The sequence below is a fragment of the Oxyura jamaicensis genome, chromosome 21, assembly GCF_011077185.1.
Source record: "Oxyura jamaicensis isolate SHBP4307 breed ruddy duck chromosome 21, BPBGC_Ojam_1.0, whole genome shotgun sequence".
Classification (NCBI taxonomy): domain Eukaryota; kingdom Metazoa; phylum Chordata; class Aves; order Anseriformes; family Anatidae; genus Oxyura; species Oxyura jamaicensis.
The window spans coordinates 6,049,853-6,062,658 of NC_048913.1; the positions used below are offsets into that span (position 1 = coordinate 6,049,853).

General features: G+C 40.2%; 1 protein-coding gene across 7 annotated transcripts in view; it reads left to right on the plus strand.

Moving 5' to 3' along the window:
- PRDM2 (PR/SET domain 2) overlaps positions 1 to 12,806 on the plus strand; it is a 69,640-nt gene that overhangs the window by 15,783 nt on the left and 41,051 nt on the right. For 6 of the 7 annotated variants that reach the window (XR_004755682.1, XM_035344562.1, XM_035344561.1 and 3 more), the window contains 4 exons: positions 51 to 168; positions 1,715 to 1,818; positions 5,333 to 5,485; positions 11,264 to 11,390. Coding sequence is in view for 6 of the 7 variants with exons in the window: in XM_035344557.1 (XP_035200448.1) it covers positions 51 to 168; positions 1,715 to 1,818; positions 5,333 to 5,485; positions 11,264 to 11,390 (502 nt within the window). In the remaining variant the exon portion in view is untranslated. Of the gene's footprint in view, positions 1 to 50; positions 169 to 1,447; positions 1,483 to 1,714; positions 1,819 to 5,332; positions 5,486 to 11,263; positions 11,391 to 12,806 lie in introns of all 7 variants that reach the window. The other variant, XM_035344560.1, reaches the window with a different exon arrangement.

Below are 12,806 nucleotides of genomic sequence, written 5' to 3' on the forward strand. Positions count from 1 at the left end.
TTTGTTGGTTTTTGCTAATGGTCGTGGCCCTTCTGTTTTTTGACTTGTAGAACACAACTGAACCTACTGTTATTGTGGAGACCTTGGCTGATGTACCTGAGCATGTGCTTAGGGGGCTTCCTGAGGATGTGAGGCTCTTCCCATCTGCTGTTGACAAGACAAGGCTTGGTGAGTGCCAAAACTGTGAAAAGAGAATGAAGACTTTTAAACTAGCTCACATAAATTAAGCACAGATGCTGTCAAAGTTTGGTGCCCTGGTATGCTGGGTAGAGATGAATGTCTGGAGCATTTATCTGAATCAATTTCCATTGGAAAGAGTGGTCTGCTTCTGACGCAGTTTCTCAAACAGACGAAGATTATGTTTGTAGAACATAACTTTTTGGGTCAAAAATGAACCAAGATGCAGAAATATTAGGTTATGAAAATACAGGTAAACTACTTCACTGGTTCACTTTAATTTATAGCACTGTTACTTTTATGAGTAGGTTTTTTTTTGCAGCTACCTTATTGTTGTCTCACTTTAGAATGCTGTGTCTCACTGTCTAATCAATGTATAAAATTTATAAGAAGATTCAGTGCAGACTTGAAAGCTGCTATATGGAATGAAATATTGTTTTTGTAATGTATGCAAAATGCTTCTTTTTTTAAAACAGAGTTTAAGTTGGGAGAACTTTGGAAGTCAGATTTGCAGACTGGATGCATGATGTTGAAAGCTGGTAGTTCGAGGAATATCCTGACTATGGATGCATTACTGTTAGTAACAGGTTGTAAACTCCTTGGAGCAAGGTTAATATTTTCTAGTATGAACCTGTTCTGGCATAGTCTGAATGAGAATATTATGTTGGAACATAAGTGAGGCAGAAGGAGAAAAAATGCTAGAAAACTTCTACTTCAAAAGATACTTTTAGGACACTTTTTCATTTTCACAATAAAGTCAGTGTCAAAACATAGTTGAAATATAAAACAGACAAAACAACAACAAAACAGACCTCTCATTATATACCTGCAGGTAATTCATGAATGCACTGCCTGTTTTACATTCTATTTTTTGTATGTGTTGGTGAAAGAGAGGTGGGCTAGGGAAATCTAGAAAAAAATAGCAATTATTTGTCAACCTGTTTGTAGTTTCTTTGCTATAAAATGTGAAGTGTAGCTGTCCATTTTCAGTTCAGTTAAATATTGTAAACTAATTTATGCACATCTTGTAACCAGTCTTAAATGCTTTCCCTTCAAAATGTAGTATTATTTAGTTTCATAACTTCTGTGAGGACTTTATTGGTCCGATGTTATTTCAGAGAAAGCAAATAGTTTTTTGTTTTATTAACTTGTTTACTCAGCAAAGCAGCTGGAACTTGGGACTCCATTATATAAAATTTGTAATGGTGTTATGGTATTTTGGATATCACCTGAAGTACAAGAGAAATCGACATTGTTTTTTTGTCTCCAGAGCTACAGTAGCCCATGAGCAAAGAATGAAACCAGGTAAACGCTTAAACCTTATGTGATTGAAGGGAGTTTGTCTGGGGATTGAAGGTGAGGTTTGTCTGAACTCCTTTTAGTAAACTTCAGTTTCCTTGTTGTGATCTTAATATTGTAGAATGCTCCACAACCTGAGACAGACACTTATAATGATCTTAAGAAATAGGAGTTGTGAAAAGAACACTTTCTGAAGACCAGTTAGATTTGTTATAATTATTGATATGTATCCTTTCAGGTGTCTGGGCAACAAAATCAATTTTGAAAGGCAAGAAATTTGGGCCTTTTGTTGGTGACAAGAAAAAAAGATCTCAAGTTAAGAGCAATGTATATATGTGGGAGGTAAGAAAAAGCTTGCAAATGAAAAGGGTATCTGTCACTAGCCTGGTGTATTGTATTTACCTTTCTAGAGATTTTAGAGAGAGACATTATGCGAAATAATCGCTGCTTATGTGTCTGTGGTTACCATTGCAAATGTATTTATAGATACGTGTATTGAGCAACCATTCTGAATTACAAAACTTTAAACTAATGGCATTGTATAAAACTGCTGTAGTAATTTTCTCATACTGTCTCTGGATCCCTCCTCCTTTTAGGAGTCTACTACTGAAAAAGCTTTACTTTGTTGGCCTGAACACTGAGCGATATCCCTTCTGCAGTTGAGTACTTAAGAAATTAGGGGAATTGGAAGGATATGGAATGTCTTAAGGAAGCCACAACACTCCTCATCTAGCTCTTTGAAAAACAGCTTTGTTATGGGAATTGGTTTTGCTTTTGGAGTCTTTTATAAAAGTTCTCAACTGTTGCAGTATTTCTTGTGCTGCTTGTATTTGGGTTTGCCTTAAAGCAAGTACTGTCTGGACAGTTGAGTAGCTTGTTAAGCTCCACTGATAGTCATAAGACCTCAGATATTATGTAGACTTCAGAATGTAGGTTTCTTAATCTGGAGTTGAATCCTGTCTACAGTGTCTTTAAATAAGGCAGGTCATAATTATTCCCAAAGACTTCTTCAGCCTTTCCAAAGGTACATGCAGCAAGTGGCTTTAGCGTAGTGAATGGTCAAGGAGGAGAGTTGGAGGAGCTGTGGCATAGCATGCATTGAATAGAATTTGCTAGTTTATGGATTTTTAGTGTAAAGAGATTGATAGTGGTCATCTTTCTTTGCCCTGGCCTGCAAACACAGAACTGCATTAAACACCAGAAACACATTTAAAGCCTAATGTTAAGCATTGTTGGAGGAACTGAGCTAGAATAATGTCAAAGAAATGCAGGTTCACATTCGGGAAAGTAATAGAGTGTTCAAGTAGGATGTTTGTTGTATTAAGCTAATATATTTTACAAGCTCCACTGCATAAGATATCTCCAATTTTGATCTGGTACAAGAACACTTAGTGAGATTGAAATCAATCGAGTAAATTACTGACCTTGCAACTGTTTTTCTTGATGTTGGATTTTGAATGTTCTCACTAGATATGTCTTAATATGTTTGAAATTTGTGTTGAGAAATGCTAGTGGCAAACAATTTGATATGAAGATTCATAGCTTGCAATGCAGGCAACCACAGAATAGACTTCTAGACTTCAAAGTAATTGTGTGTTGCTTCCATACTCATTTTGGAATTAAAAAAAAAAAAAAGGCAGCTAAAATGAGACAGCAACAGTTGGCCCCATATGCTGATATATGAAACCACTCCAGCATCTTAACTGTAAGAAAATATGATTTGTAAAAGGATGGTGGTGTGTGGGAGTAGTTCAGTATACGGACCTTCAGCTGAGGGAACAACCTTTTAAGAAATCCATTTTGTTTTTAGTGAAGTTAACCTGAAGAAAAACTAAAATCAAGCCTCTCCAGTCAATTTTAATAATTTGGAATGATCGTGCTACAGTACCATTTTGAAAAAGAGGAGTTTTGTGTCGGCATATGCTTGCTTTGTCTGAAGAGAGCGGTAGGCTTGGTATTTTCATTTCCTGACAGAGAAAAGCCACTGATAGGAAAATGATAGCAAGTGACTGAAAACTGAGGGAAATGCCACCTGCTGATGGGGTCAGAACGAGTGGCCCAACTGCAAAGAATGGTCCTGATCATGGCTTACAGGAATCATTTAAAATCACAGTGTTATGTAGAGAAGTTGAAACTATTTCCTTTCTCCCATTGCAGCAGATTTTTTCAACAAAATCAATAGATTAGATGGTTTTACTGAGAAGTAAGCAAATACTGTGCTTTGCCATGTGTTCCATATCTCCTAAGTCTTCCACATCATTGTTTGGCTGTTTTCTTCCATTTTAATGAAAAGGATTGCTTCTCCAGTCTTGGTCCGTGAAACTGTTTACTTTCTCATGTTGCAAGGGCTGGGTGTGCTGATGAACATTGTTTCAGAAGTCAGCTGATGAAATCCATGCTGAAATAGTTTAAGTAAGGAAGAGGCTTTCTCTTCACTTGGGAAGAGGCTAAGGAGATTTTGGTGTATTTGTTGAAACTTTACCTCTATTGATAAAATTCTGTTTTATTATAGCAATAGGATATCAGCACAAAGGAAATCAACTTTAGTAAATCGTTCTGGCTTTAAGCTATTGTAGAAGTGTAGTTCAAATTGAAAATGTAAAACATTTGGAAAAGACTTAGATTTACTTGTAAAGTAAATATCAAAAGCAAGCAAACAAAAGCTACAGCATTGTATAACAGAATGGGAAAGTTACGGTAAAATCCGAATTTCAGTGTATTCCTTATCTACAGTGTTGCTAAGCAAATGTTGCAGGAGGTGATGAGCTGGGGACACTGGGCTGTGAGTTCTTCCTTGCGAAGGCTGATATCTATAGACTTAACCAAAGGGAAATGTAATCTAATTGTACTTATTTTTCCTTATGTTTCAGAAAGCCTATAAGCTGGTAAATATTTTGAGACATTGTGTACCTGTTAGTTATGCCTGTTTTCTGAGACAAAGAAAATATTCTTAAATAATGGAAAAATGATAGTTCCAGTTGCTGAATAGTGTGGTGTGTTCTTCATTTTGGGAAAAATATATAAATAAATACATATATAGCATCCATTGGCAGCTTTTTTTGGAGGCGTCTAACTTGGATTATAAGAAGAAATGTGGGAGATATACAACATGTCTTGAAAGAGAAACAGAGTTGCCTGTCAGCAGAAAATACTGAAGTGCTGTCAATAGTTTTGCTTTAATGGAAACTGTCTTGAAATCTGAGTATACATTCAAAACATTTAGCCAAGAATGCAAACCAAAGAATTTATGTAGCATCTTGGAACATAAAGAAGCTTATTGACAGTCAATTTTTAAGGTGATCACAAGACTTCTGAAAGGTTAAGATTTTATTTAATATCCTGAAACAAGATTAAATATACATCATGCTTTCCTTTTTCTTTGCAAACAAAGCAAATGCTTCAAACTTCTATATAGTTACTTTTCCCAGTTCCTCAGATAGTAAAATTAAAGCTCAATTGTATTCATATCATAACATCAATCCTTACACTAAATATAAACGCTGGAGAAGCATCTCAGGCTTGCCAAACTGAAAACAATGTATAGAATGGAATGTGTTTAAGGAGCTCGGCTTTTGAGCTCAAAGCCTTCAGACACAGAAGGTCTTGGAGGCCAGAAGTTCTTCAGTTTTTTTTCAATTACACCAGGTCCTCTAAAGCACTGCAAAAGAACAGCAACACTCTCGCCCTAAAACAACCCTTATCTCTGCTCATTTTTTGCCTTATCTCTGTCTTGGATGATAACTGCTACTTTTTATAGCCTTATTTTTTTTATTTTTTTTTTGTGGTTTGGTGCATGCAAACCTCAACGTGAACAGTTGTCAGTTTGCTTGAGATAAATGCCATTCTTCTCTCATAGGTGTATTACCCAAACTTGGGCTGGATGTGTGTTGACGCAACTGATCCAAAGAAAGGGAACTGGCTGCGGTATATAAACTGGGCACGTTCAGGAAAGGAGCAAAATCTGTTTCCTCTGGAGATCAACAGGACTATATACTACAAAAGTTTAAAGGTATCAATGTCTGTGAAGATTCAGTTACTATTCTGTTTAATCTCTTTTATTGTCTGTTACTCCAAATCCTTTTTTTAAAACTATTTGTACTAAACAGATTTTGAAACGTTTTATGAAATACAATTAAAATATTGCAAATGCTCTATTTCATTGGTCTAAGTTCTTCTGTCAGTCTAACTGACGCTACAATCTAATGTTAGAATACTTACAAACCTTACATCTTTCTTCTTAGTTAATGATTTGCTGTAGCACCAAAGATGATACAGATGGGGATGAAGAGCAAGCAGATTACATAAAATATGTTTTTTCTATTCCTGTAGATACTGAGACAATTTGTACAGATTTTTTTTTTCTTAGGAATGAGATATTTTTATGGTCTTTGCATCATATAACAAAGATTGGCTCTCAAGACACTTTTATAGGCAGCATCACGCAACAAATTTTCTTAGTTGTATACCCCTCCAGTTTTGTTGCAGGAGTGATGGGGGAAAGAGGGTAGGCAGGCGTGATTACTGGCAAGTTGCATCTCCTGAATGAAGAAAATATTTGTTTAGCTCAGTAAGGGCAGAGTATGTTAGTGTTAGAATATTGTAACTGTAAAGTATTATTTGAATCTCTTATCAAGAACCTGCTAGTGGTGAGTGTATGTAGGTTGACTTCGGTTAGAATTTGTTAGAAAACATTTGTTAGAATGCTTTTGTATAGTTGGTTATATACAGCCTTGCTGCTATGCTGTGATTGTTCCTTAAATTTCCTTGTAAGGCCAACAACGCTTCGAAGTAACTGTTCCTCACTTAGGAAAAGAATGAATTGGTGCCATGTGGTTTTCACGTTTATAGGACAAAAAAGAATTACGTAGAACTGTTATTTGTTGGGTCAAACTAGATCGGAAAAAAAAAAAATTAAATATTTTCTGAACTTTCTAATAGTTCAGAAAACTTTGAGATAGCATTTGAGGAGGGATTCCCTATTGTCAGCCAGGCTATTGACTTGTCCTTACTGCTTGTTCACTGAGGGCAGGCTCTCAGTGTGCATCTGTAGCTGGTTTAGTTTGTTCTAGGCGTTTCATCTTGGGTTGCCCAGTCTTTGGGCAAAGTCGCACTAGCCCATGGATGTAAGTGTGCTTTTGGAGTCACTGTGACATTTTTAACTTCCCTCCTCTTGCAAAATCATGGTATAGATGATGTTGAATCTGTTTTCTCATGGACAACACAGCACTTTGGAAAATTGTAGTGCTAAGAGAGGCTGAGCAATTCTGACAGAATAACAAATACCTGGCTTCAGTATCTGAAGTGTCCTTTGTTGCTTTGACTGTCCTCTCGGCTTGCGACCTGATGCATTTTATCCCAGTAAGCCTTGCCAACGAGATCATGCTGCCAAGCAGCTCTCTGAAGACTGCTGGAGCAGCCAATAAGGCTCAATTTTGTTGGTTTCAAAATCTGTCTGGGGTTTCTTGCAGCGACATGAGATTTTTAGCCTGTCTGGGACATGATGGGGTTTTCAAAGAGCAGTCTTGAGTTTAAGAGGGTTGATTTGCCCCTGCAGCAACCACTTGGAGATGTGCTGTGCCTGTCCCTGCATGCTGTGGGCCTGTTACAGCTTCAGATCAGCATTAGCAATACCAGTTCAGGTTAGCATCCGGAAATTCACATTTGGCGTCTGCACTGTGTGCTGGTTAGATGGAGTGTTATATCAGAAAACGTGTTACCTCCAGGCTGCCTCTGCACAAAGGCTTGCTGCTGTGCCTTTTAGAGTCCAGTGCAGAAGTGGCACCTGTGAGTAAGTTTGGGTGCTGCAGAAAACTGAAAGTGCCAGGACCTGAGCTTCTTATCACTTGTATTAGTACTCCCAGCTTCATGCTGCTCAAAAATAATCCAACCATTTCAGGGCCAGGTTGTTCCTCGAAGCGTTGCAGCCATGGTCTGGTGGTGGCAGGTCACTCCTGCAGTCCCACGATAGCCACTGCCTCTGAAACATGGGTAGCTTGGCAGGTAGTTTAAGATGCAGCTGTACCAATGTGTGAGTTGCTTCACTATGCAATAACTGGGTTATGTTATAAAGTTTAACTTTGCTCCATATTGGAAAAGAAACTTATGAATCTGTAATACCAAAAGTTTAACAGTTTAACCTGATGTTCTCAATTACTCTCTGAACCATCTATTTCAGTGTGTTTTACTCTCCTCTTCCACCTTCTAGACTAAGGTGGGAAAGGGCTTCAAGTTGCACCAGTCGAGGCTTAGATTGGATATCAGGAAGAATTTCTTCACAGAAAGGGTGATGAGGTGCTGGAACAGGCTGCTCAGGGAAGTGGTGGAGTCCCCATACCAGGAGATACCTAAGTGAAATGTGGACATGACAATCTGGGACATGGTTTAGTGGTGGACTTGGTAGTGTTAGGTGATGGCTGGACTTCATGATTTTGTTGGTCTTTTGCAAGCTAAATGATTCTATGACTTTTAATGGTATGTAAGGGAGATTCAATCTTGCTAATTTGTTGGGATTTTTGAAGTGAAACTTTCCCATTAAAATCAGACAGTCTTTACCACCATTAAACATTCAGTATTCAGTCACCCTTCTGATAGATCAGATCAAGATTTAGCAAGTCACATCTTCGGTTTTTTAGTTCAACAAATTTGAAAAGACTCTTCTTGTAGCCTAGTGGTAGTCAATACTAGAAATAATTGTAATGATAATTTTTCCAATATTCTGTTTAATATCTTAGCTGTTCCAATGATATAAAAACCAAAGGATGATATTATGAAAGCTTGTTTTCTAGCGTTTTCTGAAGTTACTTTTCATTATTTAAAGTGACATTCATAGTGACCATGTTTCTTAAAAGTAGTATGAAGAAATTGGAAATTGAGCTGTGAGAGAATGACAGCACAGGTAAAAGTATCATGTGGAAGACGAGACTTCAAATTTGTGGTCTCAAGGGCAAGTTGCTGCATGAAAGCATTTAAATGTTATCTGGTCTATCAGCTTTCACTATACTGTAACTTAGAAGCTGCAGGAAAAATTCATAACTTAGCAGAAAAACAGCACATTTTTTTCTTTCTATTTACAAAGTATGGTTGTTTGTATATCTCCCTTTTATGTAAAGGTCTGGTTTTTGTCTCCCCTTTTCTGTGATGACTGTTCATATCAGTCTTAGATTCACATCACACCTTATTGACCAGTGAGACAAAAGAAAACGTGGTTAATAACAGTGCGCTCTCAACCATTTAGGAACATTTTATCAAAGCTTCCTTCCTAATCTTCATAATGCATAAATTTAGGGGAATTCCATTTGGTGACAAACAACGCAGTTTTTTACTCCCCAGAAAGCGTGTCTTGTATGTTATTTTGTTCTGCTTTACCTTGGTAACATTTTAAATGTTATCATTGCTATTAATTTATTTTTTCCCTCAGGGTTTTCTTCATTTTTTTTTGTGGGTTTCTGATTTGTGAGTTAAGCAGGCTGATTTCAAAGCTGCATTGCTAAGAGAAGCAAAGTCTGCATTTGCTTGGTGTAAAAGAACCTCAAAACTGCATAGAGCTTTAATTTCCCTGTTCTCTGCTATACATGAATAGTAAAATTCCATGTAGGGGACTTCTAATGAGGTCACAGATCGCATTTTTAACTGAGCACAAGCAAATATTTTCTCTTCCATTCTCTCTTCTTCTTTACTGAAGGACTGAGGATGTTTGTAGGTTGCTTTGCATATGCTTTCCCCAGTATACATATATGAGGGTTGTCATATTTCATGGAAAGAGCTTAAACTCATTACGGGGTTTCAGAAGTTCTTCCTGCCTCTCCTAATAAAATGAGCTAGTTGAGTGGTGTTATTCTGAGCATAGTGCAGGACTTTGTAATTCTTGAAGTAAAATAGTAAATTGCAGTGAGAGCTCAGTTTCAAAAAGTCTTCTAAATAAGTTAGGCTATGAGACTGTCCTTCCTTATGGTGAAATTAATTTGTTCAGGGGAGAACGTTTTGTCAGACAGGATTATGATAACTCCAGAACCTCCTTGTTGTATAGGATCACAACATAACATAGAATTACAGAGTGTACAAAACTCACACAAGCATCAATGCCCCAAACTGTCTGGTGCAGTTACAGCTGGGGAGGTACGTCCACTTCCAAGTGCAAAAGAACAGTGTAGTGGTAAAATACAGAGTCAGTGGTGAAAAACTTGTATTCTAATAAGATCAGAGAGGTAAACGTCTATCTCAGCCTGTACAAGACACATTGCAGTGTTTGCATGTATGATGAACTGAATTTTAGACAATCTGTTAGAATTTTGGATATTACTCTTGAAAGCAGCAAGTTTCAAAATCACTTTAAATCTTTTGCACAAAAAATATTCAGCTTAAGGAATGTCAGAATTGAAACATAATGTACCAATAAGCATGTGAAAGCTATTACCCTATTGGGCCTGCCCCAAATCCATCCCTTTCGTAACCAAAGTGTCCCAAGCTGATGCTCCAGCAGACAGTCTGAGAAGTTGTTTGCATCAGGCAACTCTTCTTCATTCCTTGCTGCTAACCAGCTGCAGAATGGGACCATGCAAATCTGGTTGCCACTGTTTATCCTACCAGGCCTCCAGAACTGTTAAGCAAAGCCTACTGCTTGGCTTCTTGTATTATAACTTAAATGCTTACTTAATAAGTTACAATATAACTTGAACACTTGCATCTCTTGTTGTTCCAGTGTCTGGGGATATAAAGATAACTATCACCTCTGTCAAGTGCTGTGAGACCTTTTTTTAATTATTATTTTATTTAAAAAGTGCTTTAGAAGAAACAGACATTGCTATTGTTCTCGACACAAAATTTCCCTTTGGCTTCAGACTTGCAATAATAGTCCTAGGCTACCATTTGTCCCAACGTAATGACTCCAAAAATATTATTTTATTACCTCCAGTGTTCATTACGCCTGGGAAAAAGGGGGATTGTAGTTAAGGTAGAGAAAAGCATTTTTGTGTCTGGGTGATTTTTGGATAAAATGGTTCAGGAAACAGAAATATGTTTTAAAAAAACAGGTTACAAATACATCTTTAGCCTGCAAAATTGAAGACTTAGTTGTTTCAGTCGGAGGATGTTTTAAGGAGCAGGAACAGGACACTGGCATGGATCAGCTTGGTGACGGGGCTTCCATGGGGGCAGGGATGGCTGCTTGGCTCGCGAGGCCTTTCCTGTGGATTTTTGGGTTGGATTAAAAAATATAATAATCAGAAATAATACCTTTGGAATGGCAGACAAGTCTTTAATTACTGTAATTAAGTGGCTCTCAAACACATAGTAATTAGGTCTTGCTCTGTGTTCCCTCCCCTGCTACAGTCCTCTCCTAGGTCTTTAGGTTTTGTCCCAAATTCAGCAGTCGCGGCTGGCTGATCACTTTTTTTTTTTTGCACCGCTTGACGTGAGGTGGGCGCATTTCGCCGGCAGCTCCCCTGGCACAATTAACCTGTGTCGGGGCTTGCCTTCGGGCTCTCCCCGGGCGACTCCGGGCATCCAGAGGAGCCTTTTTGCCCCTAAGCGCCAGGCTCGGGGGCCGTGCGGCGGCAGCAGGGGCTGCTCGGGGCCGCTGAGGCGCCCCCGGCCCGGCGGGAGGAGGAGCCCCGTGCCCGGCCGGGGCGCCGCGCGTCCTCCGCCCGTCAGGGGGCGCTGCGGGCGGCCCCTTGACGCGGGAAGGGCGCCGCCGCCTCTCCCCCCCCCCCCGCTCCTTTTCCCCCTCCCGTTTTCCCCCCAACAAACCCCCGCCTGATTGGCCCCGCGCCTCTCTCTTCTCTCCCGGCAGCCAATCGCGCCCGGCGAGGAGCTGTTGGTGTGGTACAATGGGGAGGACGACCCGGAGATAGCCGCCGCTATCGAGGAGGAGCGAGCCAGCGCCCGGAGCCGGCGGCACTCCCCGAAAGCCAGGAGAGGTACGGCCGGGACGGGACAGCCGCGACGGGACGGGACGGGACGGCAGGGCACGGCGGGGGGAGGGCCGCCTCGTCAGCTCCCCGCCGGCCGGGCCCCGCCGGCCGCCTCCGTGACCTTCGGGGGCGGAACGGGGAAGTTGGGGAAGCCGGGGAGGGGAAGCGGCCCCGGGCGGGCGGGCTCCGGGAGCGGGGAGGGCTCCACACGGAGGGCTCCACATGGGGAGGGCTCCCCGGAGCCGCCCCCTGAGCGCCGCGGCGTGAGGCGGCCCCGGCGGGGCTCGGCCCGCCTGCCCGGGCCCGGCCCGGAGGGGTGGCGAAGGGCTTCGGGAGGGGGCAGGCGCCTTCGTCAGCCTGGAAATATGTCAAAGCGGCCCTCCCGTGGCTTTTCCAGCGTTAAGGCAGCAACGATGTATTTTTTTTTTTAGAGTGCATGCGGCTCCACGCATCGCCTTATATAACTGGCATTTCGGTCCTGGCTTAGACCAAAGCACGGCAGAAGCTCGCGCTCGGTTTTTAGGTTTTTATATTCGCTCCCTGCTTTTCCAGTCGCTGCAGCAGGGGTGTTGGTGCCTCTCGTAGCTGGATGTGGGCACTCCGGGGTTTGCTGCAGGTGACAAACGAACCAAAGGAAGGAAAGAGCCGATATGTAAAATGGCATCGCTGTAATGTAGCTTACAACCTAGGGCCCCATCTCACTTGTAATGCACTTCATTGTGGAACTCGTGTTGGGAACAAGATCAATGTTTGGGAAAATGGTTATTAAATAAATCTTGTTTATTTTAGACAGTGACGTGGGGCCCGGGAGAACGAAATATTGCAAGATGATCGGTTATTCTTCTGAGCACTAACTCATAATTTGAACTTTCCCAAACTCTGAAACTCAAGTGCTGGCTGTTATTTTGCTATCTGTAACGAAATACATTTGGCGTACATCCGTAGGTAACTCGTGGTTATATTACGCTTTTTCCTAAGTGTGCATTATCTCGGCAAATAGAATTTGTGTGCATGTGATTTACCTGAAAGGCTAGAAAAGCAACTTGAATTTAATTATATTATAAATTAGAAAAGCCAGACAGAATCATTTCTAAGGTAATTTTACACGGCCCAGAACTTCTATTTGCATTCATGAAGTTACAGTTTAAAAATATCAGTAAATCAATTTGGGAGCTCCTGGATTTTGTTGTTGAACTATTTTCTAGATGGGGGGTCTTAACTGTTGAGGGCTTTAATGATTTCAAACTGTCATCTTTTAGAAAAATAAGCATTTTCTCTTTATTTTATAAATAGAGCCTCCTTCCCAAGTCTCACATCCACACACACAAAAAAAAATAATCCCAAACAATATAGATGATAATAGAATAAGAATTATAGGTAATAGATTAATTCTACAGATAAATTATTCTTCGTCATATAATT